Genomic DNA, 20330 nt, shown 5'->3' with positions numbered 1-20330 from the left:
CTGCCTCTGCATCATGAGAGCAGATGCACCTTCCTATCTAAAAATTTACTGTGACCTCTTTTTAATAGATAACGAATTCAACAACAAAAAAAACAGGAGGTGGGGCTGGGGTTGCTGGGTTGAGGGGGGGTGTTATTCAGGTGTAAATATATCCCTCAATTTTGCAATATAGAGCAGATATATCTCACATTAAAAAAGTGGTGTATATATACCCTTGTCATTACAAAATGGTTCAAATATATCCCTGCCCTTACACAAATAATGCAAATATACCCTTTTAAAAAAAAAAATCATTTAGCTTATTTTTTAATTAAAAAAAATGACATGTGACTTTTCAAAAACTCCTACTCATTTTTTTTTGGTAGACATATTTTTCTAACGCCACATGGTAATTTTTTTTCTGCTGGATCGGATCTGGTTCGTTTAAAAAAATATCTCTGTGGCTTTAAAAAAATAAGTCTACCCATTTTTTGACTAACTGAGCCGACCACTGTAAAAAAAAAAATTATCATGTGGCTTTAGAAAAATATATCTACTCAAAAAAATGGGTAGACTTTTTTTTAAAGCCACGTGGTACTTTTATAACTAAAAATAAACTAAATAATTTTAAAAAAAATTCTCTCAGAAAAAAGGGTATATTGGCACCATTTTGTAACGGCAAGAGTATACTTACACCACTTTTATAACGGGAGTATATCTGCTATAAATCGTAAAGTTCATGGTATGTTTGCACCTTTGCCCTTCCATTTATCTCAACTTACGAAGTCAAACAATTTGTTCTTTGATTATGATTTTCTCAAGTGTTTTTCATATGTTTCGAATTAATTGTATTAACTATGATGTATTAGTACTTACACAATTTTCAAATGTCTAAAGTTACTTTAGAAAATTTGAAAACGTTATGTCTGGAAAAAACATAAAAAGAAGTGGTTTGATCCTTATATATAGTCCGAATCACGTTACATATAATAGGACAGAGGAAATATCGTAAACGTGACTTTTACCTGGGGTGGAGGGAGAGAATTAGTTACGAGTTCCAACGAATCCATTAATTTTTGTTTGGACTCTGTATTTGTATTAGAAAATTCATTAAATATGTAAAATAATTAGTTTACGAACCTAATAACTATGACAGCTATAGATTGAGTGACAAGTTCAGAACCCATAAACTCTAAATTCTAATTTTTCCTCTAATTTTTACTCACGGAAGTTTTAATTTTGAACAGGCCAACATTTGTTCGAATATGGAAGAAGAAATCTGTAGAGCAGTTTTCACCAGTTCCATACCTTGCCACATTCATAAACTGTGGCCTTTGGGTACTCTATGGAATACCACTTGTACATCCACACAGCATCCTAATCTTGACCATAGATGTGACAGGACTTGCTATTGAGGTTGTGTACTTGGCGCTATTTTTGTTGTACTCTGAAACGAAAGAAAGGATGAAATTTTTCCTCATTATTGTTGGTGAGATAATTTTCTTGGCTTCACTTGCCGTACTTGTTCTAACCCTTGTCCAAACACACAAAAAAAGATCTACTATTGTGGGTAGCATTTGCATGGCGGGCAACATTTTGATGTATGCTTCTCCTCTGGTTGTCATGGTAAATAAGTTCTTTTACTCTCGTTTCAATTTATATATACTTCAATTCTTTAGAAAGAAAGCAAATTTTAAGCTGGACGTTCTCGTCGAAACTATCATAAACGTTTGCGACAAGTACGATTTCGATGAATTTTCGTTGAAATTTTGCATTTTTCTAGTAGTCGCTGGATTTGTGTCTTATTGTGAACAAAATTTAAGAAATAAAAGAAGACTTTCGCCACATACTAAAAGTGTCTTTAAAATTAATAGTTCTAAACATGTCATCATGACATTTCTATTTATGATTATATTAAGTGCCTGATATTATGTATAAAATGAAAAAAATTCACATACAGAAAAGGTGTTTATTTTTTTGAAGCAGATTAAATTTTTTGTTTGTTTGTAATGGAGAAATTAATGACTCGGGTTAATTAATTATTGCAGAAATTGGTGATGAGAAGCAAAAGCGTGGAGTTCATGCCATTCTTCCTTTCCCTTTTCTCTTTTCTGAATGCTGTTAGTTGGACCACTTATGCCCTCATTCGTCTGGATGCCTTCATTCTTGTGAGTATTCCTCTCCATTGCTCCTATGTTATATTCCTCCCCATAGATCAATCTAGTACGGAGTTACTTATAAACTAGGGGTGTTCATGGTTTGATGAAAAAAGATGATTCGAATCGTAAATCGATATTTATTTGAGTTTGATTTGGTTTTAAATTTTGAAAAATCGATAATATTTTTGTTAGGTTTGATCACGGTTAGAGCGAGGTGGAAGTTGTACCACTCACTGCATTAAGCACTACTACAAAATCATTTTCCCACTTAAATTTTCCATTGAAAAATGTTCAACGGTTATTCCCATGGATATTGAGTCAGTGGGGAAAGAATATAGTAATATTTTCACACGAAAAAATTAGCAAGTTTCCTAGCCTTTCAATGAGAACCTGTTTCTGACCGTGTGTCTTCCCGCAAGCTGGTCTGATGAGAATGAGGTGGGAAAATCATGTTTTATAAAGACAAATTTCTCATTGAATGTCGCAGGGAAAAATCTTTGTTTCTAGTAGTGATGTCTACCCCCTTGGGGTGCAGCTCTTCCCGGACCCTGCTAACGAGAGATGTTTTGTGCACCGGACTGCCCTTTTTATTTTATTTAGTTTGGTTTTACGAAAAACAAACAAAAGAAATATTGACCCGAACCGACAAATATATACAAATTTTTTATGATTATATACAAACACATACAATTTTTTTTTTTTTATCTCTAGCAACCTTTATTCATTTGATTAACGCTTAGTTAGATAATCTCCACTTTTTTTCTTGGTTGCTAAAATCTCCCGTTCTTTGTTGGGAAAATAACATAGACTACCAACTTAAGACTCTTTATCACAAAATATAATGATACTTTTCCTTATTTACGGAACGTAACGACAATTTACGAAATATGACGGATTTGGGCTTTAGTGACGTACCACGTTTTGGGCTTTAGTACCGCACCACGATTTTGAAAAAAACCATGGGTTCCAGGTTGAACCCACACGCCGGTCAAAAAATTTGAAAAAAATTCGCAAGGCGAGAGTTAAATTTCGCTATACCCCCACGGCATAGCCATGCGTGAAGGAATTACCAAAGTTGTCTGGGACCGGCATACTTATGCCTTATGGCGTACTTGGCATAAGTATCTGCAGGTCCGCATAACTTTGATAATTCCTTCACAAAGTTATCTTGGTCCTAAGATAAAAGTTTGCCCATTAAATTTTGCCTTATAAGGCAAACTTTTGTTATACCTTAAGGAAAACTTACGCCTTATGGCATACTTTTAGTTATGTTTTATCGACACACTTTTAGCTAAGGCATTACTAAAGTTTCCCCTTGAAAAGTTAAAAAAAATATATATATATGCTTCAAGGAAAGTACGCCCCCTCCGTAAGCGGACTTTTAGTTGTGTTGACTAAAAATCTCCGCCGGAGGGCGGCTTTTGTGTTTAAGTAAAAGTCTGCCGGAGGGGGCAGACTTTTAGTTGTGTTTAAGTAAAAGTCTGCCGGAGGGGGCAGACTTTTAGTTGTGTTTAAGTAAAAGTCTGCCGGAGGGGGCAGACTTTTAGTTATTCATACAGTAACCATACATATTGCAGACAAACTATAAGATTTTATTATAGCCAACCAAACCAAACACGTAATGTTGATAACCAAATTCATATCAACTTTTCAACATTATTATTATTAAAATTGTACTCGGTTCTACTCTTACTAAAAAAAAAAAAAAAAAAAACGAGTTTATCTTGTCATTAAAAAAATATCACCGCCATAACATTGTCGACTATTTAATTTCCCTTTGGAATATTGCTACAAGTCTTCTTATTGTGGCCTTGAGCCGTACCACATCTGCCGCATGTCACCGTTGATTTCTTAAATTTCCCCTCGTGGAATGGTTTCATTCGTTTGGTAGCTGGCCTTCTGGTGGTCTTTTACCATACGGTGGCAACACAATCTCTTCTTTACATGCCTCGGTATATCCCGTATTGTACTTTCACATGGAAGAGGGGCCTGTTGGTATTGCATATGTATCGAGGAAATTCTTATTCTTGTAGTAGGCAGGGTATATTCCGCTCCATGTTGGTGCCTATATACACTATAGCAAACCATAGCATGCCCACAAGGTATCTCATCCATTGAAATCTTCCACAAGTACACGTCTAGCTCGAAGACACACCGTGAACCTCTTAACACCATCAATCACTGTATGTAGAAATTCAGTGGAAGCTCGTACCTGTAATCAAAATTACATTTGTACAAGTAATTCAGAAATTATACACTAAACATACAACATATATACACATATTATAGAGTTTTCATACATATGACGGTAAAAAAAGAAGGATACAAGTTAACGTAGGATTATCTTACGATATACGGTGTGATAATACCCCATTCTTGTTGATAATTTCTTGATACTTTTTAGTAAGATACGTGAATGTATTCTTTGCTTCTTCATTGTGCGTCGCATTGGGTTTTGGCCGTCTAATTGGGTTTTGTATAGGTTTGTAAGTATTCTCCGTTATATCTTGTACATTAGCTTTGTGCCGCGTTTTGTAAATATTTACTCTAAAGATGTATATATATGTATTTTGCCCTTCTTTTTATCCATATATTTACAACTTTAAATTTCTAGTCACTTTAAATTAGTCCACAAACCAAAACAACTATAAAACCCTTTTTTCTGGAATACACCAGGACCGCAAGATTAGTATAATACTTGTTTAGTAAACTTTTCACGCCATATTCTCTGTGGGATTCGACATCAACCTCGTTGGGTTACTATATTTGGCATCGTCCGCTTTACGCTATTAAAAGCGTAAATTTGAGCGTATCACTAATAATAACTAAACCCTACATAAAATAATACATAAATTTTCTCAAAACTAATTCATATATTACTAATACCTCCATAACTTTAACCAGCCACCAAACGACCCTTGCTGGTAAAAAAATTTAATCTATGTTATTTCGCAAAGGACAATTCTCATTGTTATTCAAGATACTGGAATAAACTGGATGGCATATTGATGGTATGTATTTCATTGCTCCAATAGAAAGATGTCACAATCTCAAATGCCAAGTACTCCACTGTCATCTGTTTTTAAACTGTTGCTCTCACTGCAGGCTTCACTTCTTCTCTTATGATATAGAGTCCATCCTTTCTTCTACCAATTCCCATCATCTTGCTAGTAAAGAGTCCCTGAAAACTTCAACTCCCTGGTTATCTTAGACACTGAGAGCAAGCTGAATTTGAATTCAGAAACTTGTAGAAATCTTGAATTCTCTGATCTGCGAATATCTGGCATTTTCTGTGTTTACAATATGACATCTACCACCAGTAAGTAACTGCACTTTCCTACTTTGATAATATCCTAGGCTTTTAGTTGTTGTTAAAGCTCTTTACAAGATATGATATGGTGTGAGGCTCCTGAGTCTACTTTCCAGTCATGTGAATTGGACAAAAGAGCAGCCATACCTGCCGTGATTGAGGTGCAATAATTGATAGTAGTCTTATCAAGCTTGTTCAGCAACTGTTGGTATTGACTTTCTGTATTGCCTTTTTGTAAAGTAATATCCACATGTATGTTGTTCTTCAGAAGTGGACTCAGCATTTGTGGTTGTGGAATAACTAGCAGAAGGCTTGAGCCCTCCTTACTTTTGAAATTTGGTGGATAACCTATTATTCTGTAACAATCCTCCATTGAATGTCCTTTGTAACCACAAATACCTTCCAAAAAAAAAATTAGGTTTGTATGCTGGAGCTTTTCCTGTCAACATAGTTAAAGGTTCCCTATTCACACCTCCAACACCTAATGTTCTTTGACTCTCTTCTAGTGTTACAATAGCATAAGTTTCATTAACAATCATCACTGGTTTAGCAGATAAAATGTTGCTCATGATGTTCCCATATGATTCATTAAGTCCCTCAAAAAATTGCAACAAATGTTGAGACTTCAAATATTCAACATATGGAGCTGATTCTTCACATTCACAGCCTGGTAAGGGCACCATTATATCTACCTCATCCCACAGGTCCTTCATCTTCGAATAGTATGTAGTTACTGAATCTGTTCTTTGTCTTAGGGTTACAACTTCTGCCCAAAGATGATAAATTCGAATTAGATCTATCAAATCTTTCCTAACAGTCGAGCCAAATTTTCTTCACATTTGAAACATGCATAATCCTTGGCAACAATTCACTTGCAACCGTCATCCAATCCATGAAACTACTATTTCGTTACATTTCTCCCACTACTCTGCTAATTCTCCTTTGTATTTACTTTTGACACGCATGCCATCTACAAGTCCAAGCTTGCCTTTACCCCTTAGAGCTAGCTTCATCAAACTACTTATGTTCACAAGGCATGATTCTCTGGCACTGTGAGCTTCATTGGTATTAAGTTACTCCTGAAGCATTTGATACTTGAAGATGATGTGGAGGATTGTGGTCTAATGCAGTCACCTCATTCACTGCAATTGTTGTACTAAGAAAGCTTCCAATTTGCGAAAAAAACTTTCAGATTCTTATCGCGATTCGGTCCTTGTGATCGATGCTCTGATACCATGATAAATTTTTGAATATGGAACCTCAATCTAGTCACTAATGGTGACCAACGTAGGAAATTTCATAAAGGGAGGAAGATATTTTCATTAGTACTCAAAATGTTCAATCGAATGGTACAAGTGTAGAAATCTCTATTTAAAGGTTCTCAAGGAAGCATGTGCACAACATGCACAATGCCACTAACTGTCTAACAACCTAATCGCCTCAACTAATTAATAATTCTTAACTAATTAGCTTCTTAACAGACTTTCTAATCACCAATATAAGAACGTGTTCCAAGGAACTTTTTAATTTTATAAAAAAAGAAGGTCTGTTGCTTCAATTTGTTTGGAACTATTTGTTTATTCAAGGCTAAGTTGACAATTAAATTATATTAAGGCAAAAGAAGACAATTAAATTATATTAAGGCAAAAAAAGGCAATTAAGTTATACTCACAAGAATGAAGGCATCCAGTCGAATGAGGGCATAAGTAGTCCAACTAACACCATTCAGAAAAGAGAATAGGGAAAGCAAGAAGGGCATGAACTCCACGCTTTTGCTTGTCATCACCAATTTCTGCAATAATTAATATAATCTCATTTATTTATTACACACAAATAATTTAGTTTGCTTCGAAAAAATAAATAGCATCTTTCTCTATGTGAAATTCTTTTAAATTTAAACTTCTTACAGTAATAGGCGTGTAATTGAAAATAGGTTGATGCCAAGTTGAGGCTAGGTGTGCCAACTTAGCATCATTGGATAGCCTCAACCTGTTTTCGGACATTACACGCCTAATATAAGGTAATTTTAGTATGTGCAGAAAATCTTGTTTTATTTTTTAAATTTCGTGCTCAAGTAAACACCGCCCCAGCAGCTACTAATTAAGTACAATTTTTCAATGAAATCCATCAGAATCATATTAAGTACAATTTTTCAATGAAATCCATCGGAATTATATTCATTAAAAACGTTTATGAGATTTTCAGCGAAAAAGTCTGTTGGAAATTTTGCGTCTTTCTAATTTGTAGCAATTAGCTACTCCATATAAATTGAAACGGAGAGAGTAGAAAAGAACATATTTACCATGATAGCCAGAGGAGAAGCATACATGAAAATGTTGCCCGCCATGCAAATGCTACCCACGATAATAGATCTTTTTTTGTGCGTTTGGACAAGGGTTAGAACAAGTATGGCAAGTGAAGCCAAGAAAATAATCTCACCAACAATAATAAGGAATATTTTCATCCTTTTTGGCCTTTCAGAGTACAACAAAAATAGCATCAAGTACACAACTTCAATAGCAAGTCCTGTCCCATTTATGGTCACAACTAGGATGCTGTGTGGATGTACAAGTGGTATTCCATAGAGTACCCAAAGACCACAGTTTACAAATGTGGCAAGGTATGGAACTGGTGAAAACTGCTCCACAGATTTCTTCTTCCATATTCGAACAAATGTTGGCCTGTTCAAAAATTAAAATTCTCATTTAAAAAAAAAAAAAATTAAAGACTCTTTGAAAAGTACTATTATGTCATAGTTAATACAGTACGAGTTCAAAATATTTGAAAAACTATTGAGAAAATCATAATCAAAGAACAAACTGTTGACTCCATAAATGATACTTGTGTTATATAAATTGCGTTAAACGAAATAATTAATTTGTCTATTTTAGCCCCTTCTTTTTTGTTGTGAATTCGATATTGAAAAAACAAGGTTATAGTAACTTTTTCGCTAGGAACTATTAGGAAGGTTGCGTTCATCTGTATTCTATTCATCAAAAAATATATTATATATACAAGGTCAAAATTATTGTAATACATTATATAATAAATGTTGAACTCTCTTGCTTGTACAGAATATTTACTTTTTTATATTTTAAATTTTTTGGTGAAAATTCTAGCTCCGCCATGCGGAAAAGCAACTTGAATGAGACGTAGCTAAGAACTTATTTTTCTGATATATATGCTTTATCATAAAACATAAAAATGCAAAAAAAAAAAAAAAAAAAAAAAAAAAAAAAAAAAAATGAGAGAGAGAGAAGGAAGTTGAGGCATACAAAGGTGACAGAAATAAGATGAGTGAAATAATGTTCCCTGAAAATCAACAAATGAATCTCACGTTAGCTATTACGAAACCTTTTATAATATCAGGGAGGAAGAATATACCAAATAATCAACTAACCAATAACACCAACAGCAAAACGAGCAATCTCTTTATTGAAAACCATGGCTGAGAATTAGCAAAAGAAGTTTATGTGAAATGGAAAAAGAGATGGATAAACTTATAAAGGGAAAATTAAAGGTCGGTTTTGGCTTTTTTCAAAATATTTTTAAAAACTTAATTAAAAGCAGCTAGCTAGCATGCAACAAGTCTGTCCCTTGCATGACATGTAATGCTATTTGGTTGGCGAAGAAGAAATGTAAAGGTTGTGTTTGGCACGAAGAAACTTTTTTTTAAAGTTACTAATTTCTTACTTATTTTCTGGTGTTTGGTAAGTAAACAGAAAATATTATTTTAATAGTATTTTATATATCTAGAAAACATTATGATAAAAGGAGTAGAGGACAGGAGTGGTGTGGTGCGAAATAGGGGTCATAAGTGTGGGTGTGAAAATGAAGTGTGTTACAAGGTGCGGAGGAGACAACAACAACTACCATAATAACTTATCAGTATAATCCCACAAGTGTAATATGGGACGGGTGTGATGTACGCTGACCTTAGTCCTACCTTTGTGGGGTGAAGAGAATGCTCAAGAAAATCCTTTTTCAGAAGATGTTTGAAAGAATTGCAAGAGGTGGAGGAGATAATTAATGTAAAATGTCACTTATAGAGTTCATTTTTCCTACTTTTATTAGAGAAGTAATTTTTTTATTTTTAAGAAATTTATTTTTTAAAAGATTATTTTTAAAAAATTTTGACCAAGCAATCATTAAAAAAAAAAAATTGAAGAATATTTTCCTTCCTATCAAACACACCCTAAATTGAGAGAGAAGTATCTCTTTGGAACCGGACTCAACAACTTCAAATTAAACACTGGCAGTACATAAACTTTGAAATGAGAGAAGGAATTAATTTTTACATGGATTTTTATTGGGTAATAAATTAATAAGACAAAAGCATATTTAATACTTCGTTCCCACTGAATTCGGTGCCAAACTCAACTTTATCCATTTCAAGGCCGTAGAGGATTTATGCTACGTACGCCTCTTCTCGTGTCTTTTGTGCATTTGGAATTGACTTAATATAAATAAATAAAAGGGAAAACAACACAAAATATTCCTAAAATGTAAAATATTTATCCCTCATGCTCCATCCTAATCTAATTTTGCTTCTTACGTAACAAGCTAAAAATATTTACCTGAATATTCTCTCGCTCAAAACCCTTCTTATGATCATGATACTTAAAAGATTTATATATCATACGTGATGTCAGATCGAGGCATGATTTTCATGACGTCTCAAGATATTTATGTACTGACGATAGCTTTTTTAAAGATATTATCTCGGTATATTTATGTACCACGAGTGATTTTAGAAAAGTGTGTTTTTTAAATAAATGAACATAATACCATCTTATTGATAAACCATATTAGTATTATAATTTTCCACGATACCATCAATAGTTTTAGGGGCATATGTATATAAGATGATGGTATCTCATAAAAAATTTTTTTTTATACAAGTGTGTTAAATAAAAAGCAATACGATATATAGTAAGATATTTATAAACCATATTGGTATTATAATTTTGGGGACATTTGGGGTAAATAGTTTCAGGGACATGAAAGTAAGAGAGATATGAACGTGTAATTATTTTGTTTTCAGGGACAACAACGTTCTTTCTCCTAAATAAAATTGTAAATAAAGAATATTATCGGACTTGAATTACAAGTATTATTTTTGTGAGACAAAAAAGGGACCCACACCCTACACGTTTGGTATAAGAAAATCTAGGTTCACTTTTTTATCTCATAAAAAGAACCTCACACAACTGAATTAATTTCAGTTCTACGAGACACGTTTTAAAAGTATCATCTAAATGATATTTCATGACAAGATTAAGAGATCGCTTATGTATTTGACCTTTTTACGGTTCTCTTTTTTCCTCTCTAATTAGACCCGTGGTCTAAATATTGCTCTGAATTTTAGACATCAAACCAGGTGGCCATTGCCACTTTCGAAATTCAAAACACTGGTCTACTTTAGAAAACGAGGCCATCTTCTAAATACATGACAACAAACCTTAGCTGGTTGTGTAAATCAACACATTCTTTAAAGGCTTAGTGTGTGGTACTTTGAAATTGTATGCATGATATACAAAAACATGGAAAACTCTCAATTGGCCAATTAGAACTTCCAATCTCATTTTCAATAAATTAATTATAAACTTTTATCATTTATTCATTCTCGATTACCTGCCAAAAATCAGAAGAAACAACGTAGAAACAGAAAATTGCAGCATAGAAAGGATATAGTTCAAAAGAATATGGAGGCAAAGTGGCAGCATATTGCTCTCAACGGGTTAACAGAAAAGAGTGCAGCTAAGCATACCCAATATTTGCTCTTGATTTTTTACTATATATAAATTTACCCTTTGCAGTTCTTGCATTTGTACAAGAGTTCCCAGTTTACTCAAAATTGTTAAAACAATCAAATACTATAGCTGAGAGTAAAGTTGAACTAAATGTTTGAACTGAATGTAGCTCATTGATCTGCATTGATCCCAAAAATTCGAACCTTGTGCATGTTGGGAAATTTGGCAACCACCAGTATAAAAACCGCGAATGTGTTGAAGAACAGCATTGGGTGCTCATAGTCACTTGTATGGGAAGCTATCAAGTACCTATTGAAAGAAGCAAGTATTAGAAATTTAGAACATATTTGTAAAGACCTCATGGAAAAGGTGAAATCGTCTTAAACAAGCACGAATCAATTAAAATGAAGAATCTTTTTCTCGGGGAAAGAGAAAACGAGGGATCGTGGTGTATCTGTCACAGAGACCAGACAAATGGAAAACAAATCATTGTCCTATCAACATCATTCGAACAAAGGCTGCACTTATTGTTGCTTGTGAATATAATAGACGAGGACATGAACCATTTCCCTCTCCCTATTTATCATTTCAACTTTCTTCTAATTCAGCAAGCATTTATATATGCCCTTAAGTGCCAGCAAGATCATGCATAAGTGAAACATTTTTTTGATTTTGATATGGGTTATGGGATCATCCATAAGTAAAACTATCATTCACAAGACAGAATATCGCTCAATTAGCACAAAACTTATATGTTAATTGAGATCCTTAAGAGTCTCATATTTAGGATGTCATCCATGGCCCATGTGTAGCCTCATGTAGCAGAATTCACTATTCTCAATTACACGTGTTTTAGGGAGTTGAACGTCTTATTCTTATGAGTGGCGTATGTAAACATAAGCTAGGAGCTTATTATTAAATAGATTAAGGCAATTAAGTAGCAAAAATATATATTACTTTGTTCACACAATGGTAGTACAAGTAATAGTCAATTGAGAAGCAACAGAAGCTTTAATAAGCCTTTGAAACCAAAACTCCTATCAGTAGACAATAGACATCTCCTGGATCTTTCCATCACCCAAAAGAAATTGATCCTTTTTGTGGTCAAGTTTTTTGCACTTCGCCTTCCAGCTTACCTTTCTTTATTTTTCGTTTTGGTTCTGAGGGTGTAAGTTCAGGGTGACTGCAGAGTATTCTGCAAACTATAGCAGAAACTGAACTATGGATATGCTAACTGTTTAATTAGAGGAAAATCCTAGGATACCTATACTTATGGGATTATCCATCTTGTAAAATCTTTTTCTATTTTACTCAAGAAGACTACCAAATCATTCTAAACAAACAAGAACTTGATAGACTAACTTTGATACAACTAAACAGGTCAATAGTCCTTTTAAGAAGCACGGCAGTCATAAAGAGTATGTTACTTTTGACAAGGTTAAAATTCATAAAGCAAATGTTCAACATCATCAATTAGTTAGCATAAGTTAAATTGTGTCTTAGGACTTTAAAAGGTAAGTTCCTCAGTGACTCGCCTACATAGGAGAAAAGAAGAGGAAAAACAACTACATGTTTATATGGACGGTAATGCCAAATATGTATATGCATGTGCGTAGAGATAGAAACTACAACATGAAAATTTAATGGTTACAGAAGTGCGGGAGGAAGAGGCAAAGATAGCCTACTTTAGAGAAGGGATTGGTCCTGAAGGACTTTAGGGAGTTGTAGAAAAGTTCAAGATTACTAGGGTAAAAAGGAAAAGAAGGATATTATCAGTTTGACCGCGCTCAATGTTAATTGTTAAGTGCTCCACACAGGTTGAAGAAATACACTACTGTCTCCTTATATAGTTTTGGGCAATCCTCACCTCATGAGCTAATTTTTGGGGTTGAGTTACCGGCAAAGTTCATTTTCTTTATATGGTATCATAGCCAAACACATCTCAATCCTTGGTTTACCCTGAACCTCATGTTATGTTGTTCACCCTCTAATTGTCCAATCCTGCTCATTCAAGGGTGTTAAGTGTCCATATTGATTGAGAAAATGGATTGTCGTTTCCTTATATGTTCTTGGACAGCCTTACCTTATGAGTTAACTTTTGGAATTGAGTTAGGCCCAATTAATACTTAAATTAGAGAAGAAGGGAGAAAACCATGATCCAGGGAAGTAGGAGCGTATGGACAAAAAGCAGAGAGTACTCAGTACGGTGCCATTTTACTACAGTCCATTCACAATTCATGATTTGCAAATGCCAAATTCTTTGATATACATGATGTCCAAATAGGGAGGAAAGAACTCGCCAAACCCCAAAAGAATCCAGTTGCACTTCAGTTCCCGCTCTCCTTCCTTTCCCATCATAATCTCAGAAGCTTAACTCTAAAGAAACAAGAAAAATGTTAATCCCTCTATTTCAATTCATCTGAACCTATTACTATTTGTATTGGGGGAATCTAACCACATTTTCCTTACATTTTGTCTAAATTATTTGAATTATAAATTATCATGACTTATAGTACTTTTTATGTACTCCCTCCATCCCAATTTCAGTGTCTTGCTTTTTCTTTTTCTTTTTTAAATTCAACCACTAAGAAGACTTAGTGGGTATTTATTTAGGAATAATAAAAACAATCCAACAGCTGACTTAAAACAAGAAAACAAAAAGCAACAGAAGTCAGCTGAGTAAGCCGACCAACAAACAAAAAACATCAAAGGAAAATTAGGAAAGTTCTCTATCAGTGGTTCTTTCCTTTTTGGTCTGTCCAGAAAGATTGCCTTTCTATATTTAGTAAGTTGACAATTCAAACATCCTACATGGACATTTTAGTACATTAGACACATCTTTAATTTAGGACACCACAAGATTCAAAAGTCTCTTTTTATTTCTTAAACTGTGTCTACTTAAATTGGGTCGGAGGGAGTAATTTCTAAATATACAACAACATACATTCATCCAAATCTCATGGAGGTATCAAAGTGTAGATCTGAAATCTCGAAAGATAGGAGAGGCTGTTTCTGAAAGACCCTCAACAAAGTCTATGTCAAAGTCTCGTAATTTCTAAATATAAAAATTTTATTTTTACAAACTTGAAAAATCTATGTCAAAATTTACGGTCAAAGTTATAAAGTTTGACCCTCGTACTCTGAAAAGGTTCACATAAATTGAAATGGAAGGAGTATGTTTTAAATCAATTTGTGAAAATCCTCTATCTCCCAAACACCAGGTATCCACTTAGGCAGTAACTAACTAGCAAATATACACAAAGCAAGAAAATGGTATAGTACGTCTCTTACTATTCCATTCTCCAACAGATATTACAAAAGCTGGTCATTATTGGTGGAAATTTATTAGGAACGCATTCAAAGAGTAGAGACTGACTAATCCTTTTCCTCATGTTACTACGGAACTTCACATCTTTTCAAGTGTTTCTTTTTCCTTCCTTTAGCAATTAAACTATTCCATTCTCCAACAGATATTACAAAAGCTGGTCATTATTGGTGGAAATTTATTAGAAACGCGTTCAAAGAGTAGAGACTGACTAATCCTTTTCCTTGCGGATGCATGGAACTTCACATCTTTTCAAGTGTTTCTTTTTCGTTCCTTTAGAAATTGAGCTCTCATGTAGGCCCCCTAGGCTTTGAACATGTGGTAAGAGCGCAACAGCTGATGTGTGGGTTAGGCGCACATCGCGGGTTCGAACCATGCCACAAACAAGAGCCTAGTATTTAAGTGGAGAAGGGTAGAGGGGGCAGGCCCATTATCTACCAAGTTTCGAACCGTTTGTCACTGGCCCTTGGGGTATTTCTCAGTTATCCAAAAAAAAAGAAAAAAGAGAAAGAACTCTCAAGGAGGAGAACCATAATTTCAACTACTTGATCCTGGAAACCCTGCTCAAATGGAAAAGGTTGGGACTTGTGACCTAACAACTACAAGCTTTCTGGTTCAAGTCTACAGTTTAGGTAATTCAGGTAATTCTTCCAACCTCAAAAAATCAAACGTAGGTTTGCATCACCTCTATATTCTTGACCACACAAGACCATTTGATTGGACATTTCTATCAGCAAACAAATCATGCATAATGCTTCCCACATATTGATCACAGTCAATTGCCGGTGGAATTCAAATACACAACCTTTCAAGTGAAGGTTAACTTTATAAAAAGAAAATGTACTCATAATGCTTTCACCAGTAAACTACTACTACAACAACATACCCAGTGTAATCCCAACAAAGAAATCTTCAGTTCATTGTAAAGATGGATAAAAAAGGTTTCATGCAGAATCAGTACGCCATATGAACGCAACTCTTTTTCTTTTCATAGGTAAGTAATATCAACCGGTCCTGATCTAGAAACATGCAAACACATTATGAGCACTAATTAGGTATCCAGACCATCATTCATCCACACTTGTGGAGGTATCATTAGATCTGAATCTGAAACATGTTGTTCTTCACATCTGGTAACATTTAAATATAATAGCGTGTTCTTTAATGAACATAAACATAGTAGCATGTTTTGTCCAGTAATATGTGCCATCACTTCCCTAAAATGTTACATTTTGACTTTACCATATTTTTTTTTTTTCCTTTTAATAAAGTTAGTGAAACCAGCATCTATGTTTCCTAACATAAACATAAATTGAACAAGCTACTGCGTAACATATCTAGATAATGTATTGAAGTCATAAAAGCTCAAGTTAAAAAGATCTCATAACAACCAATTCAAAATATTCTTCAAACTGATAGGTTATCGGATTACTTGATTTAATATTGTGGTTTCTAATGCGGCTTCTACCAAAAACTGTTTATAGCATTAGATTTGGAAGATTACCTCAGATTATGGTGATATTCTGTTGGAGAAACTACTAGGAATCTATTGTACAAATGCTTTCAGCACAATTATATTGCATACACTTGTTGAGTGTTTTTTTTTTTTTTTCCGAAATTGGTAACTGTCATACACTTGTTGAGTGTTACGCGGAAAAAATACAAAATTACTAGTTCCACATCAGATTATCCTTGCAATTCATATAGAACTAGTTGAACTAATAGTTTAACCAACAACAACAACTACGCCTCAGTCCCAAGCTTTTGGTTGATACACTCACTAGTACCTTTTCCTGTTTAATATCCAGTCCTAGATCAAAAAAAATTGCTTGTGATTAACAGGTCTAAAATGATCTCAAGTTTAGCAGGAACAATGTTATTATAGAAACCAACACAATCATGGTCCGGATATTTTACCCTTACAGTCCATTATTGCAGATTTTCTAGGTTCCTTTTTTTTTTTTTTCCTTTTAAGCAGATGTCAGTGAATATCAAATGCTGTTTCATGTTTCAATTCCTGCCTTTTACAGTAGAACACACTGCTACAGAAACTAACCATTAGACATTATGCTATTTCAAGTACAGCATTCAATCCTCTCTCGCAATTGATTAGTCTCGCTTTGTCACAATAGACGAAGCTTTACATATAAATCTTTTGTGCTTATATTATTAGGGATTCCTTTTCCATCATCTGACTTACATATAGGTCAACATCAAATAAAGGCACCAGAGACCTCAAACTCATCCAGAACGGGAGAATGAAATCATAAAGGAAAACAGAAAGAGCAATCAGTCTTTCCTACAGATGAACCAGTGCTAATAAGTTCACTTCTTTAACTCAAAGACTCTGACTAACTTTTTCCTATGACTGAGAAAACCGTTGTTTCCTACTTCGATAATCAGTTGATAATGGTTTTTTCGGGGATAGTAAAGTACTTTATTTTAATAAAAACAGCGCCAAGAAGGTACCAAAAAGTTTACAACGGATCCATCCTTAAACAACTACACAAAAACTGACTCCAGTATGGTCCATCCTTCTACTCTTCTCCACTTACACACCAGACTTGGATTACAGCAGGTTTCAAATTCGTGACGTGCGCCTCAAATCCCCAAACTAACTGAAGCCCAAGATTAACAGTTTTGTGTTTAAAAATCTATGTTAACTAGTATTCTGGCTGACACTAATAAGTGCATCCAGCAACAACCTCCATACACATTTTATGTAATATACGCTTAGTTCACTAGGATTGTAAATATGTATCCCATTATTTATTCCACAGCATTAAGGGATTACTTAGTTCGTTAAAGGGCAGCCCGGTGCACAAAGCGTCCTGTGTGAGCAGGGTGCGGGGAAGGGCAGAAACCCTAGGCCTAGGGGTGTGTGATGTAGACAGCCTACCCTAATGCATGCTTAGTTCGTTGATTACTTATATAGAGATTATAATTTGGGATTGTTATGCCGAACAATATTGCACTGATCGTTATACCATAAATGGTAATACACAGATTCTTATGCAAGGATTACTATACCTAAACCAAGATTAGCTTTATCATTTTATTGCTAATAGACATATTAGCATAAAACACTATATCTCGCATAAAGAGTACATAGATTCCCATATAATTTGTTTTTTTTATAATGGTAAATTCCCATATAATTTGTTATATTAGTTATACAAAAATTTATACTGAAAAATCAACTGTTATAGTATTAGTAATGCAGAGTCTTTACTATCATTGCTAAGTCTTATATAGAAAATCAAACATTGTATTAATACTGCAAAGTTCTATATTGATATTATTTTTTCCTATACAACAAATAAATACAAATGAGTCCTCAAACGATATGTACTACATTATGACCGACATCATGGTGGTTAAGAATGCCGAGCATTAAGTAATAGAGCTTACTCAGCTTAGGAATTTATAGTCAGGGGGCATTTTATCTCCTCCTTTCGTTTTTTGGGGTAATTAGAGAAATAAGGATATAGCTCAGCGATTGATAGTCCGGGTGCAGCTTATGAAGAAGTTTTTATGTTAGCTTCAGTGATTCAAATACAACTCAACTATCATTGCAAGCACAAAGCTATTAATGACATCATAGCTGAAAAGCCCAACCAATGATTTACACAATGAAATGAATACTTACAGCACCACAGGAACACATGTCAGAAACTTCCTATTGGGAGTAAGCTGATTCCCATTATCCATTTGCTCCCACCATGTCAATCTGTTGTAGATACCCTGGTCTTCAGCAAATGGTGTTCCCTTCTTCCAGTGAAAACAGTGATACGTGACCTGAAGGAAAACAGACAAGACAAAGTTATGCACAAATGAGACAGAAAATCTGGCTAGATACACAATAACTTTCCCACTCTGCTATTCAGGATTTTTCCTACGATTCATATTTCAGAGAAATAACAACATTTAGCACCAAGAAGGACAAACAAATTAGCGCCTACTAAATTTTTTAGGTATTAGGGGATTGTTTGGTTGCTGGTTAAGAAGTAAGTTATTCATGTATTATAACCAGTATAACAAAATACCATATTTTGGTAGCATTTTAGTTGCTATATCTAAAATTCAGCACGTCAGATACGGTGTTTGGTTACCAGTTCACAATCCCGTATAACTAATACATGTATAAGTTATGGGGGAATCTCTGTATTATTTTATGCAGGGTAAAAGATGGAATAACGAATACATGAATAACTAAACCCTACATAACTAGCCCATGCATAACAAATCCCTGCATAACTCTAACCAACAACCAAACAACCCCTAAAAGTATCTTAAAATTTTCCAGAAGAATATAACAGAGTACAGAAGTGAAATCCCTTGCTATGGAAGTAAGAAAAGCTTTAGCCACTATAAAGGAAAGTACTAACACCATAATGGATGATGATAAATTTCATACACTAAAGGTTTTAAGTTAGCCAAAAAATTCTCTTCTGAAATAGATTCCCAAGAATAAAGGTGCTAACTCACTATATACTCCTTACCCCACAGACTGGTGAATTTTTGAGAAATCACAAGGACCATAGGCATGTACCAAAAATGAGCTATAATTTCAATCAAACTGAAAGCTGAAAACAAACTCCGGCCTTTAAGTAGGGCTTTTTTCATTTTTGGCCTGTCGGTCGAAATTAATTACAGCCTGTAAGCCCAATTATACAAAACCTACACGCTGATTATGTATATTATATGTATACGATATGCATATTGTATGTCTATTTGTACTTGATATACCAAACCTATACATTTGCTGGCTATTATTCTTCCAAAGATGTAATTATCCCCTTTAAGTAGGCATAGCTAGGTTTATCATACAGCCAACAGAAAGCCCATCTAAGATCCAGTCCCTCCCAAAATCTTAGATTATAAGACAATCAAGTAATCATGACACATAGTCCTAAATCAGATCAATCAATTAGAGAATTCGAATTGGAATGATAAAAGCATAGGAAAAAATGATTCTTACAAGGAAATGAGAGAGATTAACGATGGTCCAAGCCATGCCAGATGAGCAACCAAACACAGATAACACAACGAGCCATGAGAAAAAGAGAATGAATATGTAAATAGTCCAAACTCCAGGATACGTGAACCATTCAGTATTCCGATTCAGATCTGTCGTAGGAGCAGCCCTCACATAATAATTCGCCATCCAATTGAATCCAACAAATACTTTTCTCTACCTAAAAGGTTAGTAATTCAATATTATTATGATTTTTATAAATAAGAAAAAGTACAATGCGATACCAATTGAAGAATGAAACTTTTTTTTTTTCAATATTTGTGTGCTCATAGAGTCAGAAGATGGATATTATGGCGAGTAATGTCGCACTAAGTCCGATGGCTGCTATTGGTAGGGGTGGTGGGACCAAAAGGGGGGCCTTCATCTCTGTTTCTCTTTTTTTATAAATGATTGTTAATCCATATTTTTAGTCACTAACTTCTTCTGTCTTTTTCTTTTTCTTTTTAATTTCAGCACAATAATCATAAAATGACTCTAATTAAGGTAATGGTGTTACCTTAACCCTTCAGGCAGTGTATGTATTATTCTCTGCCCTTCAGTTTCAATTTATATGGCAAATTTCCCTTTCTAGGGTGATTTAAGAAAAATGTTATTTTTTATATTTAGTAATTTCTAATTACAACAACGACATGATAGGTAAAAAAGAGATTCCAAAATTTCACTTACTTTTTTAAATGCTCAAATTCAAATTAAGATAGAAAAAATGAAAGCTTTTAGTGTTGGTTGTCAATACTCAAAAGCATATTGCTATTGCCTAATTTAATTT

General features: G+C 34.2%; 3 protein-coding genes across 4 annotated transcripts in view; 1 reads left to right on the top strand and 2 right to left on the bottom strand.

Annotated features, from left to right (window-relative positions):
• The window catches only part of LOC132040907 (bidirectional sugar transporter SWEET4-like), a 6326-nt gene extending 3535 nt beyond the window's left edge, over window positions 1-2791 (top strand). Inside the window, exons 2-3 of the mRNA XM_059431594.1 lie at window positions 1211-1605; window positions 2028-2791. Coding sequence (XP_059287577.1) covers window positions 1211-1605; window positions 2028-2225 — 593 coding nt within the window. The 3' untranslated portion in view covers window positions 2226-2791. The remainder of the gene's footprint in view (window positions 1-1210; window positions 1606-2027) is intronic.
• LOC132040922 (bidirectional sugar transporter SWEET4-like) overlaps window positions 1-8956 on the bottom strand; it is a 21643-nt gene extending 12687 nt beyond the window's left edge. Inside the window, exons 1-5 of one of the 2 annotated variants that reach the window (XM_059431608.1) lie at window positions 8849-8956; window positions 8724-8760; window positions 7751-8129; window positions 7121-7240; window positions 4984-5847 (exon numbers count right to left, since the gene is read on the bottom strand). In XM_059431608.1, coding sequence (XP_059287591.1) covers window positions 5800-5847; window positions 7121-7240; window positions 7751-8129; window positions 8724-8760; window positions 8849-8894 — 630 coding nt within the window. In that variant the 5' untranslated portion in view covers window positions 8895-8956 and the 3' untranslated portion in view covers window positions 4984-5799. Of the gene's footprint in view, window positions 1-4983; window positions 5848-7120; window positions 7241-7750; window positions 8130-8723; window positions 8761-8848 lie in introns of those variants that run through there. The other variant, XM_059431607.1, reaches the window with a different exon arrangement.
• Window positions 8957-11154: 2198 nt separating this feature from the next.
• LOC132040468 (uncharacterized protein C119.09c-like) lies at window positions 11155-19848 on the bottom strand. Its single transcript, XM_059431112.1, has 3 exons — window positions 19508-19848; window positions 18176-18324; window positions 11155-11510 (listed from the first exon to the last, which is right to left on the bottom strand). Exons 1-3 carry the CDS (start codon window positions 19691-19693, stop codon window positions 11372-11374), a joined length of 474 nt encoding a protein of 157 aa, XP_059287095.1. The 5' UTR covers window positions 19694-19848; the 3' UTR covers window positions 11155-11371.
• Between the last annotated feature and the right edge of the window lie 482 nt (window positions 19849-20330).

The sequence above is a fragment of the Lycium ferocissimum genome, chromosome 12 (genome assembly GCF_029784015.1).
Source record: "Lycium ferocissimum isolate CSIRO_LF1 chromosome 12, AGI_CSIRO_Lferr_CH_V1, whole genome shotgun sequence".
NCBI lineage: Eukaryota > Viridiplantae > Streptophyta > Magnoliopsida > Solanales > Solanaceae > Lycium > Lycium ferocissimum.
The sequence above is the reverse complement of the archived record's forward strand: the minus strand, read 5'-3'. Positions and strand labels throughout refer to the sequence as shown.